The sequence below is a fragment of the Leopardus geoffroyi genome, chromosome E3 (genome assembly GCF_018350155.1).
Source record: "Leopardus geoffroyi isolate Oge1 chromosome E3, O.geoffroyi_Oge1_pat1.0, whole genome shotgun sequence".
Classification (NCBI taxonomy): domain Eukaryota; kingdom Metazoa; phylum Chordata; class Mammalia; order Carnivora; family Felidae; genus Leopardus; species Leopardus geoffroyi.
In genome coordinates this window covers 34,632,664-34,648,452 of record NC_059340.1, presented here as the reverse complement: position 1 = coordinate 34,648,452, position 15,789 = coordinate 34,632,664, and the positions used below count along the sequence as shown (strand labels likewise).

Genomic DNA, 15,789 nt, shown 5'->3' with positions numbered 1-15,789 from the left:
TGATAAAATAATATTGTAATTATAAAATTCTAACTGAATTCTAATTCACAGGAAGTTGCAAAAAATAGTACGACGTGTACCCCCCCCCTTCCCCTAGTGGTAGTATCTGTAACTGCAATGCGATATCGCAACCAAGAGAGGTCTCCATCTGGGGCACATGGGTGGCTCGGTCAGTTGAGCGTCGACTTCAGCTCAGGTCATGATCTCATGGTCCGTGAGTTCGAGCCCCACATCAGGCTCTGTGCTGACAGTTCAGAGCCTGGAGCCTGCTTCCAATTCTGTGTCTCCCCCTCTCTCTGCCCCTAACCCACTCACATTCTGTCTCTAACTCTCTCAAAAATAAATAAACATTAAAAACAAAAAAATTTTAAAGAAAGAAAGAAAGAAAGAAAGAAAGAAAGAAAGAAAGAAAGAAAGAAAGAAAGAAAGAAAGAAAGAAAGAAAGAAATGTCTCAGTCATCTTTTACACCCAGAGCAAGCCCAGGGGATTTCTCAGGAGAGTGCGGGGAGGTCGGCCAATCCCACCCCTAGGAAACACCGTGAGCCTGTGTGAACACACCCGCTGTGAAAAGCTTGGTTGGTCTTTGGTCAACAGGGAGTAGTCACCTGTAGTAGCCGGAGAAGTCACCCTCGGTGTCCTACCTTTTTGCAGAGCACTTTCATCAACAGACCTGCCCTCGGAATCCTTCCCCCAGAGAACTTTGTGGAGAAGCTCCGGGAGTCCTTGCTCTCGGTGAGTCCCCGGGAGCAACCCCATCCTCACCCCTCACCCCCTGCCCTCCAGCCCTGCGGGAAGGCCAGCCGATCTCGGGGAGGCAATGCCAGCAGGGGGAAAGGAAAGGACCGAGATCCATAAGGGTCGAGGATGCCATGTGTCTGCTTGGGTCTTGTTCTTGTGCTGTTTCTTTCCTGAAGAGGATTTTCACTTTTCCTTTCAAAGGAAAGGAAGGGACTCCTTGTGCGCAGGAACAAAGGATCCAGGGGAAATGAATATTTGCTCCACAATAGGAGCATTGCGTGTGATTCAGCCCTCCCCGACGGTTCGGTTTTAGTTGTTATGACGATTCAAATCCTTCTGAATCTCAACTTCCTACCTGTAAAACATGGGCACCTCGGGGGATGGCGGTTGCACCGGGCAGGACAGTCTGGGCTTTTCTTCATGCTGTTCTCCTCCGTCCCCTCCAGCCCCGGGGCCTTCCTGGGCTTGTCCTCCACCCCCTGGAAGAGCCTCCGTCCACTCTCCCCAGTCCCGCTGCTCTGGGGAACGGTCCTGGTTCCCCCCCACCCCTGCCCAGCCTCCCCCAGCCCAGACTGTACCCCTGCAAAGGCTCAGCTCTGGCTTGGGCCAAGCGGGAGTCCAGATGGAGCGAGCCTACAGCCGTTTCCCTCCCTGCAGGTGGCTCCCAAAGGAATGTCCCAGCTCATCACCATGTCCTGCGGCTCCTGCTCCAACGAAAATGCCTTTAAGACCATCTTCATGTGGTACCGGGTGAGGTTTGGGGCATGAGCATGTGCACACACACATGCACGCACACACACACGCACACGCGCCCAGCCCCCAGCCACACGCTCACCCCTTGTCCAGCTGTTCACCCCGCCTGGCCACGGTCAAAATCCAGAGAGGGCCACCGCCTGGACAGGGCTCTCCAGACGGCCCCTGGGGTGTGGTGCAGGGAGCCGTCACCCGATGCGACGACACGGGTTTTCCTCGGCATCACAGACCCCATCCTAGCAGCCCTGGGTTGTTGCGGACAGAGTAATAGCACACCTGTGTATTCGTGTACTTACTTTGCTGCAAGCGTGCTGAACAATCTCATGTGTTAGTACCTAAGCGGAACGGGCGGCATCTCCAATCAGCCTTGAGAAAGCACTTGTGGGGGTTCTGAGTGCAAAGTGGAAGCCCCGCGTCCCCTGGAGCAACTCAGATTTTGTCTCTCCTGTTTTGTCAGAACAAGGAAAGGGGCCAGACGGGTTTCTCCAAAGAGGAGCTAGAGACGTGCATGATCAACCAGGTAAGGGCAGCGGGCCCTTTGGTCTCAGCTGCGGGGGGTCAGTCACCCCAGTCCCTCCAGCTGGCCCTGGCTGACCCTGGCCTTCTCAAATAGGAGGGGTCTTACGCAGCTCGGTGCCAGTAACCAAATTCCGCACCCAGACCGGGCGGCTTACACGACAGACATGTATTTCCTCGCGGTTCGGGAGGCTGGAGTCCAAGGTCAAGGTCAATTTGGTTCCCTGGGGCACGCTCTCTGCCTGGCTTGTAAACGTTGCCTTCTTGCTGTGTCCTCACGTGTGCGGGAGAGAGAGCGAGAGAGCAGGAACTCTGGGGTCTCTTCCTTTAAGGACAATGATCTCATCACAGGGGCCCCACCCTATGACCTCATCCAACCCTCGTCACCTCCCAGAGGCCCCTCTTCCAAACACCATCACACTGAGGGAGAGGGCTTCAAACTGGAAAGGACACAGTCTGTCATACAGAGGGGTCCATTCCCCTCATGTCAAGGCTGAGGGGAGCCCTTCGTGACCAGCAGTCCTCAGTTTCCCAGGACAACGGCCTGACTTGGACTGTTTAAGGAGCCTTTAGTGTATTCTCTAGAATAATTCAAAATGTCAACACAAAGGTATGTACCAGGGTGTTCACCCCACTGCTGTTTATAGTCGTGATAACCAGAAAAGATTGGAAACCCGTCTTTACAGCCAGTAAAGGGAAAGAGGACTTAAGTGTAGGGGTTCCAAATGGAACCCTAGCAGTTCAGAGAGGCAGCAAGGCGGCCAATGCCAGAGGCGAGGGGTCGAGGTGGGTACATCCCAAGCTCACCAGCCAGCAGGCCTGTCCTCCCCCTTTCAGCGAGGGCCCCTCCCCGCTTATGTTTTAGACAGAAACGTCTGCTGCTTAAAAAAAAAAAAAAAAGAATCAAGAGCCACTGAACTCAAGTACCCCCCTGCATACATCCACAGTATTGTGCAGAAATAGTCACAGAGGGTTTTTCTTGGCCTGGAGACACGCATGCCGTAATTTAGTGAAAACGGGAGAATGTAAATTACACGGACGCTGTGCTGTCAACCATGTAAATAAATGCACAGATTACTGGAAGAAATCCCGCTCACATGTTTACAGGCCTTGCCTCTGGGCGGTAAGATTGGTTTTTTTCATGCTTCCTTAAATGTTTTTGTTCCTAATCCATCTCTTGTGGGCAGATCTACCCAGCCCTTTCTCTCTGTTCATACAAACCTCCGTAAACTTAAGTATTTTCTTTTTTTTCTTCTGGCCATCTTTTGAAACAGTGGATGGTGTCCTCCCTCCTTCTCATCTGATACCCACGGACATCCTAGTCCATCAGCACTTTTAGACCCCATTCCTCACGTTTAGTGGCTGCATCAGGGGACTAACAAGGAAAATGACAGGGGGGGTATTCCAGAGTTTGCTGGGGCTGGGGGTCCTGGTGCTTCTCCCGGGGGCATCTCAGGGTCCTAGAGGAGATCAGCCAGCCTGAGAAAACACTACGTGAGCCTCCCAGCGACTCTGGGCCCCGTGGTTGTCTCTGCAGTGGTGTCCCTGGTAGTGTGCCTGAAGCAGCTGAAAACCCTTCTGATTCCCTGGCCAGGTGGAGGGTCAGGAAATAATGCAGCTGTGCCATTCGCTGGGGAGTCCCTGCGTCCCTCCTGAGCCCAGGGGCAGCCGCTCCGGCCCCAGCCCCACAGACCCCTTCCAAAGCCCTGGGGCATTTCCAGTGAGACGGCTGGTCCGGCCTCCTGTCCCAGGAGGCACAAGGCCCACCTGGAGCAGGGAAGTCAGGGCAATCTGCAGGAGGAGGAGTTTGCAGAGCCCATAGACAGGCTGAAAACTCAACAGCCCCAGCAGGGCCGAGAGATGGGGGCCGAAAACTCAACAGCCCAGCAGCCCAGGCAGGTGACATCAGGGCAGAAGGCAGGTATCAGGCCCTGGGGCAGCCCAGCTCGCCCAGCCTTTGTGTTTGACTACAACGGGCCCAAATTATGTGGAATTTGTGAGAAGGCAGAAGTTTGGAGAGTTCAGTGAAATCTCTTGATTAAAAAAATTGGGGGGAAGGGGCGCCTGGGTGGCGCAGTCGGTTAAGCGTCCGACTTCAGCCAGGTCACGATCTCGCGGTCCGTGAGTTCGAGCCCCGCGTCAGGCTCTGGGCTGATGGCTCAGAGCCTGGAGCCTGTTTCCGATTCTGTGTCTCCCTCTCTCTCTGCCCCTCCCCCGTTCATGCTCTGTCTCTCTCTGTCCCAAAAATAAATAAACGCTGAAAAAAAAAAAATTAAAAAAAAAAAAATTGGGGGGCACCTAGGTGGCTCAGTCAGTTGAGCCTCTGACTCTTGATTTCAGCTCAGGTCATGATCTCACTGTTCCTGAGAACAAGCCCTGAGTCAAACTCTGCTGACAGTGCAGCCTGCTTGGGATTCTCTCTCTCTGCCCGTCTCCTACTCACATTCCGTCTCTCTCTCTCTCTCTCTCTCTCTCTCTCTCTTGCAAATAAGAAAAACATATACATATAAAAAATTAAATTAAAATTAAAAAAAAATTTTTACTGGAGCACCTGGCTGGCTCAGTCAGTAGAACATATACCTTTTGATCTTGGGGTCATGAGTTCAATAAGCCCCATGTTGGGTGTGGAGGCTACTTAAAATTAACAAAAGAAAAAGTCAAAAAAACTTTTACTTTATTAACAAAACAAAACGTCTGTGGGCTGGACGTCTCGGGACCTGGTGTGTAACTTGTCCGTGCGAAGGGACTGAGGTTCTTCTGATGGACTTCTGTGGGTGTGTGGGGACCGCAACACGGTCCTCCAGTCCTCACAGCGGTGACTGATGTGACCACTGTCTCTTGGTCCTAGGCCCCCGGCTGCCCCGAGTACAGCATCCTCTCCTTCATGGGCGCGTTCCACGGGAGGACCCTGGGTAAGGAGGGAGCAGCGTGACCCCGAGGTGGCTGTTAGATAAGAGCAACCACAGTAGGCGGCTTCGATCTTCACCTTGGCAGTTTTCACCTAGCGTCTCTCACGGACTCCACACTATTCTCTGCGGGGGGAGGATTGTTAGTCCTGCTCTGCAGACACGGAAAGGGAGGCCCAGCAAGGAAGGAACATTCTAAGGCCGTCCAGGGGCAGAGCCAGATTCGAACCCTGACCCTGTGCCTTCACAGCCCGAGCTTAATGTGTGATGAATCAGAAAGTCAAGGGCGCACGCGCTCACACACAGGTTCACGGGGTCAGCTTCGGGACGTTACAGGAACTGCAGGCAGCGGCTTCCCTGGGTGTTGCGAGACGTGGCCTGAATTGCCCATGATCCCCTTTTCCAAGACTGTTCCTCCTGCTTCCCTAGGGTGCTTAGCGACCACGCACTCCAAAGCTATTCACAAGATTGACATCCCTTCCTTCGACTGGCCCATCGCACCGTTCCCACGGCTAAAATATCCTCTGGAAGACTTTGTGAAAGAGAACCAGCAAGAAGAGGCCCGCTGTCTGGAAGAGGTAACAGCGGACCCTGCAGATTTCCCCTCCCTGTCTCCTTACCCCCGGCCCCCCACCACCGCCACAAGGCTCAGCTCAGGGGAAGAAGAACACAGGGTTTATGTGGGACCCGCGTGGTGCTCCCTGGGAGGGTCGTAGGGACAGAGAGGCACATCAGGAAAAGTAAGGGGGCCCCTTGATTTTTCCACCTGGTGTCCGTCACCCCACCTGTGGTACTGATGTCTGTATTTAGGTTTCTTTGAGGGCAAGCTTCACTGACTCCAGAATAGGAAGGAATTTATGAGAATATGAGGCAGCCCGTAGGAAAAGTGCATCCACAGGACCCTGTTGTCCACTGCTTCTCAGCCTTCTCCCAAGTCCTGGGGCTCCCTGGGGGCTGAAGTGGGGCCAGGGGAGGGACTGGGGACAGGGAGCCCCCTCTTGCCATGCCTCAGACAGAGCTAGCACCCCTCCTTTGATCTGTTCCAAATATTGGGGTTCCGTGTTAGACACTGGAGGATTCCGTTGGTGGGGAAAAGAAATTGGAAACTCTTCAGGTCTGGAATTTGAGTTCAAGTGAGGCTGGCTTGAGGCTGGTTTGCCTCTTAGACACATCATCATCCTTTTCAATCAATTCATGGTTAACACATACAGGGGGTCTAGTACAGACCTGTTGAACAGAGATGTAAACCCCATGTGTGACTGCAGTGTGTCTAGTAATCACATTTTTGAAAAGTGAAAGGAGAGGCATCTGGGTGGCTCAGTTAGTTAAGCATCCAACTTCGGCCCAGGTCATGATCTTGTGGTCCGTGGGTTCAAGCCCCGCGTCGGGCTCTGTGCTGACAGCTCAGAGCCTGGAGCCTGTTTCAGATTCTGTGTCTCCCTCTCTCTCTGCTTCTCCCTGTTCATGCTCTTTCTCTCTCTGTCTCAAAAATAAATAAACGTTAAAAAAATTTTAAAAAAAGGTGGAAGGAAATGGGTAAAATTAATTTTAATAACGTTTTATTTTTTTAACATTTATTTATTTATTTTGAGAGAGAGAGAGAGAGAGAGAGAGAGAGAGAGAGTATGAGTGGGGGAGGAGCAGAGAGAGAGAATGCCAAGCAGGCTCTGTGCTGTCAGTACAGAGCCCGACGTGAGCCTTGATCTCATGAACTGCGAGATCATGACCTGAGCTGTGATCAGGAGTCGGACGCTTGGGGCACCTGGGTGGCTCCGTCCGTTAAGCATCCGACCTCGGCTCAGGTCATGATCTCGGGTTCGTGGGTTTGAGCCCCGTGTCAGACTCTGTGCTGACAGCTCAGATTCTGATCAGATTCAGCTTCCGATCCTGTGTCTCTCCCTGTCTGTGCCCCTTCCCCACTCACACTGTCTCTCTCTCTCTCTCTCTCTAAAATAAGCAAACATTTTTTTTTAAAGGTGCTTTTCTGAGTACCCTGTCACTGTTTAGTTAATTATTTTTAATTCACTAACACATCACTTATCTACCACCAAGTGCACTCATTTCAGTGTCTAGTTCAAAAAGCTTTACCAAGCAAATATACCCATAGAACTACCACCCTGATCAAAGGCCTCTTATCACCCCACAAAATACCCTCAGGTCAATCCAAGGTTCAACCCATGACCCCCACCCCCTACCCCGCTCCGTGACACGACCGATTAGATTCCTATCACCAGAGGTGACTTTTGCAACAGTTCTTTGGAACAAATACATGCCTCAGATTCTGCACGGAAAGGACTCTCCCGCCAACAGTAATATCACACTAAGGATACAGTGATGGCATTACCAGCAACGGCCACAGCTACGCCGTCCTGCACACCAGACCCCATGCTGCATGGTTTCATTCATTCGCTCTGTGACCCGAGCCCTTAGTTTCTGTCCCACAGGTGCACCAGCAGGCCCAGGTAGGGCACACTGCCACCCACAGGGGCGGCCCCGAGTGGACACCACAGTCCTCACCGGAGTGCATACGAACACATACTCAGCATCGTGTCAGGGGGTCGTGGAACCCACATCCCCATCCGCGGATGCTGCTTTAGGGCTCCCGCCAGCTATGGTTACTTCCCCCTTGGGAATGCAGGTAGAGGATCTGATCGTAAAATATCGGAAAAAGAAGAAGACGGTGGCCGGGATCATCGTGGAGCCCATCCAGTCCGAGGGCGGAGACAACCACGCATCCGATGACTTCTTCCGGAAGCTGAGAGACATCTCCAGGAAGGTCAGTGCACAGGGCCGGGGCTGGATGGGGCCATGGGCTGTTTCCAACGGTTTTCCCAGAGCAGAGTGTTAGCCGCGGGGTCCTCGTACACGTGCAGGTGGTCAGAGGCTGCCTGGTGGCCTCACAGGTAGAGGCATCGGAAAGTAGGGAAGGAGGAAGGGAGGGAATTTCTCCCTAAAATCTCACTGCAGAATCAGCCTCCACCCTGCAGTGTTAGCTGGGCACTTTCCCACTCAAGAGATGCCTGGGAAGACCTCAGCCTCCTCCCTGTTCTCTCTAGAGAGCCCACCTCATCTCTCAGCCACACCCAACAGACGCCTAGTGAGCACACGTTGTTGTTTCCGTGTGTGTATTTCAGTTTGTCGTGCACACGGAATGGGCACGTGCAGCCAGTAAGATGGGAGCTGCTCTCAGCACAAGTGCTCAGGAACTAGCATTCAGGGGGGTGACAGAACTGGCAGACAGGACAGCCGGGGCCCAGGAGGCACGTCTCAGCCTCTCTGCTAGGACAGCAGGCCGGCAGAGGAAGTCAGCTGGCCGACTCCAGCCTGAGCCGAATGCAGTGTCGCTGTGCTCTGCGGTTCAGTTCGTACCTGACGTCACGGTTCTGTTCAAGCTCAGCAGTCTGAGGACAAGTTGAAGCTCAGACCTCAGAGCTGCCCGGTTTCGCTTTGCACGGCCCCGGAACGGGGGCTTGGTCACAGAGGCGGGCTGGGTGCGGGGTTCCGGGCTGGTTGGCGGTGGTGGGTGTTGACTTCCTTCTTCTCTCCCATCTTTGTCAGCACGGCTGCGCCTTCTTGGTGGATGAGGTCCAGACAGGAGGGGGCTGCACTGGCAAATTCTGGGCCCACGAGCACTGGGGCTTGGCTGACCCGGCGGACGTGATGACATTCAGCAAGAAAATGATGACAGGAGGCTACTTCCACAAGGAGGAGTTCAGGCCCAACGCCGTGAGTAGCAGCCCTGCCCTCGTCTCCTCGCTCAGGACCGCTCCCTTCTCCAAACCAGGAGCTGAGTGGACACCGGACAGGTCCCAGAGGTCTCCTGACGCCCGCTGTTTACCAGTGTAACTAGCCAGAGGTAGTGGTCGCCCAGCTCTCTGCAGGGCTGCTTCCTAGCAGCCCACTGTCGGTCTCCTGATTTCCCTGTGCACCTACAATGATAGAGCTCATTGATGCTGCTGTGGACCGAGCATTTGCTATGTCCTGGCCCAGTTCTAAGTAGTCCTCGTGTACTTGTAACCCTCACAACAGTCTAACCAAGTAGATGCTATTTTTTCTCTCCTAGTTTAGTAATGAAGACTCAGGCACAGAGAGGTTAAGTAAGTTGTCCCAGGTCACACAGCCTGTTCAGTGACAAAGCTCAAACCTGGAGCCCATGCTCTAAACCACTACACTGCACTGCCAGATATACATAGGGAGTCTCTCTCTCTCTCTCTCTCTCACACACACACACACAGTTGCCAGGGCCCTGGGATCCTTTCTTCTACCAATCCTGCATGTAGTTTCCCCCGTCAAGATTGCCTCATGATCCACAATCACTGCTGGAGCTCTGGCCATCACATATCAATTCTAGGCAGTAGGAAGGAAACAGGAAGGAAGGACAAAGTAGCTCCCTTCTTGTCTTTATAAAGCAGCCTTCCCAGAAATTTCACATTTCTGTTTCTAACACGTTGACTGAGATCTGGTCAGATGGCCACTCCTATCTGCAAGGGGGAGCTGGGAAGTATGTTTTAGTTGGCTGCACGGACACCCCGAATAATTGAAGGAGGGATATATCGGGTGGTCATTGTGGGTCAGCCTGCCCTCAGTCCACTCCTGACTCCACTACCTACGGGCTGTATTTTTCCAGGACAAATCACTTAACCTCTGAGAACCTCGGCTCTCTCTCCAATTTTAGTATATGTGCTGCCGAAGCGAGCACCCTCGGCTCTTTCCCTATAAAACGAGGATTGTAGTAGTTCAGAGCCAGCTGTCTCGGTGTCCCCAGGACTGAGGGACTGTCCCGGGCATGGACCAGCTTGGTCTCCCTAATGGCAGTGCCGGGCTGTGGGGTAGCTGTTGTGGAAGGAATGCACTGAGCTGCCGTGTGGTATCCTCCCTGGCCTCGGGAGATGCTCCCTGGGTTAGTTTCTCTCCTCCTAAGCAGCGGACAGGGTGTGTCTGGGCGAAGCGGGGCCCCTCCAGGGTGCGCCTGCGTGCGACCCTGCCGACGCCACGTGCCTCCTTCCAGCCGTACCGGATCTTTAACACCTGGCTGGGGGACCCTTCCAAGAACCTGCTGCTGGCCGAGGTCATCAACATCATCAAGCGGGAGGACCTGCTGAACAACGCGGCCCGCGCCGGGAAGGTCCTGCTGACGGGGCTGCTGGACCTCCAGGTACCCCTCCCGGACCCCCACCCATGGTTCCCCACACACCCTCAGGGCAACATCTGAGCCTCGTTTCCGTGGACCCCGCACCACCCCCATCCCTGGCTCCTGAACACCTGGCTCTCCTCTGACACCAGGTTGCGACATCTGTCCTTTGAGAACCCTCGCAAACACGCCCCACTCACAGCGTCCCCGATGCGTCCCTCTTCCCTTGTGGGTCCCGTCCTCCATGTACTCCCCCCCCCCCCCCGCAAGCAGCGCTGTGCAGTGGGAGACTCTGCAGGCCTCCGAAGTGACTTTAAATGTTCTAGCAACCAGACTGACAGCACAAAAGGAGGCCAAGCTAGTGATAATGTAGTTTACTTTAACCCCTTCTACCCGTACTACGATTTCAGCCTGCCGCCAATAGAGGAAATAATTAATGTGGTTTTTCACGTTCCCTGCTTTTTAAAAATTTTCTTAAATGTTTATTTACTTTTGAGACAGAGACAGAGACACAGCATGAGCAGGGGAGGGACAGAGAGAGAGAGGGAGACACAGAATCTGAAGCAGGCTCCAGGCTCTAAGCTGTCCGCACAGAGCCCGACGCGGGGCTCGGACTCACAAACCGCGAGATCGTGACCTGAGCCGAAGTCAGGTCAGACGCTCAACCCACGGAGCCACCCGCGCGCCCCCATATTCCCTCGTTTCAGGCCACGTGTGGATCCCGCATGGGACAGCATAGCTCTCAGTTATAATCAGGTGTCTTCGTAGTTTTATTCTGTCTGCCTGACCTCCCCCCGCCCCACAAATCACCCCAACCCACACGCACGCCTGACTCTCCTAGACGGGGTGCGAGCTGTCGGGAGCCATGGTGCTTCCGGGACTGGCCAATCCAGCCCAGGAGTTGGAGGACAGATGACCTTCTTCAGATGGTTACAAAGAGTCCTTCTGCCGGGGCTCTGGAGGATCCCATGACCTGAGCAGAACCGCCAAGGGGTGGTGACAGCGGTTGGCAATAGTAACAGCTTCTAATTATTGAGTGCCTGCTGTATGCCCTTGCCTGTACCAGGGGCTGTCATACACTCGGGTTATGTCCGGTAGTGATACCGCGAGTGTAACCCTTGTTGTCCCAATTTTGCAGATGAGGCGTCTGAGGCATGGAGCGGTTACTAGCTTGTCCAGAGTTACACGGCTTCCATGTGGTGGCCTTCGGGTTGGAACCTGATTCTGGTGGACTTCAGAGTCCATGTTCTTTGCCAGCATTTACCTCCCTGATATGATCAATGACCTAGTAATTATTATTTCCATTAATTGAGAACTTGCTAAGTCTGAGGCCAGGTAGGGGTTGGGGAGGGGCAGGCACAGGACATGGTTCCAGACACAGAGCAGTGGCAGGAGCTCTGGGGACAACCCGCACACCCCAAGATAGGGATGCCAGATTTAATGAATTACAATACAGGACTCTCAGTTAAATTTGAAAAACGGCAACGGATTTTATTTTTTTAGTATAAGTATATCCTGTGTGCCATTTGGGACATACTTATACTACATTATAAGTTGTTGATCTGAAATTCAGATTTAACCGGGTGTCCTGTATTTGTTCTGGCACCCCTAGCTCAGAACAGTTTGAAATTAGGAAAACATAATTATCCTCATTTTCTGTACTTGATCTTAGCCCAAAGGCTGAGAAATGATGTTTATCCTCATTTTCCGGATGAGAAAAGGGAAGCCCGGGGAGGTGAGCAGCAGCAAGGAGGCCAGGCTTTAACCCCAGTTCCGCCTGATTGCAAAGACGCTGCAGGGGTCAAGTGTGGCTGTTAGAACAGCTGAGACCTCCCAGTGGCTGTGGGTGCGTGTGCTGTGCGTGGAAGTTTTTCTTTCTCTTCTCTCGGTCTGGATTTACATTTAAACTGGGGGTTGGGCAGAGGCCAGGGATAAACGGCAGATGTGGTCGTCTGCCCCTGGGAGTGACGTCTTGCCACCCCAGCAAAGCGAGGCCCAGGGCGGACAGAGCGCCAGAAATGTTTTCTTTGTAGGTCTCTTAAATGTCCCAATTAATGCCAGCCATCCTTAGTCATGAGAGCAGGTCCTGAAGCACCAGGCAACTCGAAAGGCCCTGGACTAAGGCCCCTGGCTTTGAAAAGGGGTGTGGATAGTATTACCCTGAGCGGCTTCCAGATGCGAGACGGTGCCACAGCTAAGGGTTCTGGGAGAACACCCCATTGCCAAGCCTGGCATGGTGCCTTGGGAGGCCCGACTGGTTCATCTCGAGGGATGCAAACGGTCAGGGGTCCCTAGCAGGGCCTTACAAAGCTACAGGCAAGGAGGAGTTCAGATTACAGGATCCCCTGAAAGTGGGTGAAAGAAAAGGATGCCTGTGGGGGGGGGGCAACAGTCAAGGCCCCACCACGAGGAGGGGTGGGGAGGGAGCTCCACGTCCTGCACCGTTTAATCACGTCAGTGGTCACTAGATACGCGCATGGGCGTGTGCGTCCGGGTGTCTGAACAGATGAGACCTTGTCCCCAGAGACAACACTCTGGTTAGAAGGGAGGAGTATTGGGGCGCCTGGGTGGCGCAGTCGGTTAACTGTCCGACCTCAGCCAGGTCACGATCTCGCGGTCCACGAGTTCGAGCCCCGCGTCGGGCTCTGGGCTGATGGCTCAGAGCCTGGAGCCTGTTTCCGATTCTGTGTCTCCCTCTCTCTCTGCCCCTCCCCCGTTCATGCTCTGTCTCTCTCTGTCCCAAAAATAAATAAAACGTTGAAAAAAAAAAAAAAAGAAGAAGGGAGGAGTATGTTCAAAGTGCAGGCTCCCAGCAATCAGCAGAGGCCAGACCAAGCAGAGGAAGTGCTGACGTGACTTCCGAGCCTCAGATCCACCCCACCCCGCAGACACCAAATACTCCCTTCTCCGCTGGTGGAATGAGAATTCAAGACCATGCGTGGCACGTATATGGGCCTCTATTGCCACCAGAATGTGGCTTTGTCTCCGCTTTCTACCACGGGTCTGCAGGGAGATGACCTTGGCCCCCCGGGCTCTGCCCCCACTGCCCTGTGATCATTTGGGCTCATCCAGCCCTGTTCGTTATCCTTTGTGCGAACGATGGAGCGGAGAAGGACCACGAGCTTCCACACCAAGTGACTATGTTAGCTTCATCAGGCTCTGGAGCACATGAGCACAAACTGGGTGGTTTAAACCATTCTCTTACTGTTCTAGAGACCACAGGTCTGAGATCAAGAGAGCAGCATTCATGTTGACTCTTGCTGGAGGCTCCGGGCAGGGGTGGGGGAGGGCCCATGCCACGCTTCTGTCCCAGCTTCTGGTGGTCCGCAGGCCTTGGTGGCATCCAAAGGATTGTGGGTGCCCCTTTCCGGCCTCTGCCCCCAATGTTCCCCTGTGTGCCTGTGTCTCTGTCCAGATTTCCCTCTTACAGGGACACCTGTCCTTGGAGTTAGGGCCCACCCTCGTCCAGCATGATGTCCTCTTAACCTAATTGCATCAGCAAAGACTCGATTTCAAAGTAAGGTCACCTTCGCAGTGTCCAGGTCGACATGAATTTGGGGAGGGGGCACCGTTCAGCCCAGGACAGCTCCCAGCCTCAGACCCTGCAGTGAGGCTGAGCTGCTGCTTCTAGAAGAACCACCACTTTTCTAGAAAAGGAAAGTAAAGATGGCCGGTGTCTCCCAAGCACCTGCCGAGTACCAGGCCCAGCGCCTGATGCAGGAATCTTGTCTCACTAAATTCCCACTGTGGCCCACTGGGGGCAGTAGCATTTACATCCTTCAGTTTGCAGAAGAGGAAACTGAGGCTCGGGCCACTTACATGACTGGCCCACGGGTGTCCAAGGAGAAAGAGGCAGAGTGCGTTTTGAACCCAGGACTGGAGGTCTCCAGGGCCCGAGCCCGTGACACCGCAGCCATCCTGGCTGGTCCTGCAAAGGCCGGAAGGCCAGACCCAGGGGGGCATTCGAGGAAGCTCCCAGCTGCTGCATGGGTGCCGGGCTCTGACGCCGGCCTGTCTCCCCGCTGCAGGCCCGGTACCCCCAGTTCATCAGCAGGGTGAGAGGACGAGGTACGTTTTGCTCCTTCGACACTCCCGATGAGTCCATACGGAATAAACTCGTTTCAATGGCCAGAAACAAAGGTAAGTCCACCAGGAGCGGAGGCTGAGCTCCAGCAGGGTCCTCCCCACCCCGTCCCCCGTCACCTGGTGCGGGCGCTGTGGGGCAGGGGGCGGCAGGGGGACTGGACAGCGTCTGAGTGTTCTTTCTCAAAAGAGAATGTGGGCAGCGGGATTTCCTTATGCACTTACTCGGTAGATACGCACTGAGAAGGTGAGTTGCAGTGACACGGGAGAGAATCGTGGTCGTGAACTAGACCGTTGGGGCCTTGCCTTCATGGAGCTCCCGGTCTAGCAGGAAGGGGGCATGGAAGACAGTTTTCATAAACCATCGGTTGCAGTTGTGCACCCTAGGAAGCACGAAAAGGGGCTAAGGATGGAATAGCTGGGGAGGTGTCGGGAGGAGGAAATCAGGGGAGGCTTCCTTGAGGAGGAGGCGTTTTACCTTAAGTGTAGCCGCATGAGCAGGGTTGACCAGCTGAAGGTGGGGAGGGGCATGCGGGCAGAGGAAGGGATGGGTGCAATTACAGGAGGCAGGGTGGAGCCCACAGAGGTGCGGAAGCCTCTGGAAAGGAGAGTGAGGAGGGGCGTGAGGAGGGGCTTCCAGGCAGGAAGGTCAGAGGGCGGATGTGTGGCAGACACTCTGCTCCGTGTCAGGATCCCAGAGGAGCAGGGGTAACTTGCCTCCTGTTCCCCGTGAGAAACGGAGTTTCAGAGGCGCCCCGAGACTTTGACCAGGGCGCCTTTGAGATCAGCGGGTCCGTCCCTCTCGGGTGACAGTCTGCCCCTCGCACGAGCTGCCTGCCTGCACTTCTGCGTTTACCTGTTTGCCGCTTTCCGTCCCGGCTCCTCCACGAGCTCCTGGAAGGCAGGGGCTTTGCCTCGGGACTTAGGTCTCAGTGGGCCCCACCCAGGGGTTAGCAGAGCAGGTGTTGGAGGTGGGAGGGAGGGAGGGAGGCAAGGACAGATGGACGGACGGGAGGTGCCCTGCGTGCGGCTCTGAGCCCAGGCGGCTGACCTCCCTCCTTCGTCCGCTTTCAGGCGTGGTGCTGGGAGGCTGCGGGGACAAATCCATCCGGTTCCGCCCCACTCTGGTCTTCAGGGATCACCACGCACACCTGTTCCTCAACATCTTCAGTGACATCTTAGCAGGCTTCAAGTAAAGGAGCCATCTCCCCTGCGCTCTGAGAAAGCCCCGATCTCAACAGTTGTCAAATTGATTAGTTTGCCTAATTCATGTTTTCACTTAAAGGATCAGAGGCGAATGCGTGACCTATAGGGTTCTTTGCAGGGAGGGGACGTCTGTGGTGGCTTGGGGGGTGGGGGGACGGGTGGGAGGGGCTGGCTTTGATTCTCCTCCCTGCAGAGCCAATGATGTACATTGGTGTAAGCCCAGAAATTCTGCTTGAGCCCTGGACGTAGTCTCAGGCAGGGCCATGAGGGTTCTGGCCGTATGTCTGCCCACCTCGACCCCAACCGTTTCTTTGGAAGCCAGGCAAGGGAATGACAGCTGCTCCCAGGACTTTTGGGCTCCGGTCCCTCTCAAGTGCCATATTCTGTGACCGAGGATGCTGACACCCCTCGCCCTGGCAGACATGCTCTCCCCTCCCACCCAGCCCTGGAGCTCT

General features: G+C 54.5%; 1 protein-coding gene across 3 annotated transcripts in view; it reads left to right on the top strand.

Moving 5' to 3' along the window:
* Window positions 1–15,426, top strand: part of ABAT (4-aminobutyrate aminotransferase) — an 89,647-nt gene extending 74,221 nt beyond the window's left edge. For all 3 annotated transcript variants that reach the window (XM_045460607.1, XM_045460608.1, XM_045460609.1), the window contains 10 exons: window positions 653–733; window positions 1,397–1,489; window positions 1,950–2,012; window positions 4,857–4,920; window positions 5,344–5,492; window positions 7,553–7,690; window positions 8,473–8,640; window positions 9,923–10,069; window positions 14,074–14,185; window positions 15,203–15,426. In XM_045460607.1, the coding sequence (XP_045316563.1) occupies window positions 653–733; window positions 1,397–1,489; window positions 1,950–2,012; window positions 4,857–4,920; window positions 5,344–5,492; window positions 7,553–7,690; window positions 8,473–8,640; window positions 9,923–10,069; window positions 14,074–14,185; window positions 15,203–15,324 (1,137 nt within the window). In that variant the 3' untranslated portion in view covers window positions 15,325–15,426. The remainder of the gene's footprint in view (window positions 1–652; window positions 734–1,396; window positions 1,490–1,949; window positions 2,013–4,856; window positions 4,921–5,343; window positions 5,493–7,552; window positions 7,691–8,472; window positions 8,641–9,922; window positions 10,070–14,073; window positions 14,186–15,202) is intronic.
* Window positions 15,427–15,789: the final 363 nt, after the last annotated feature.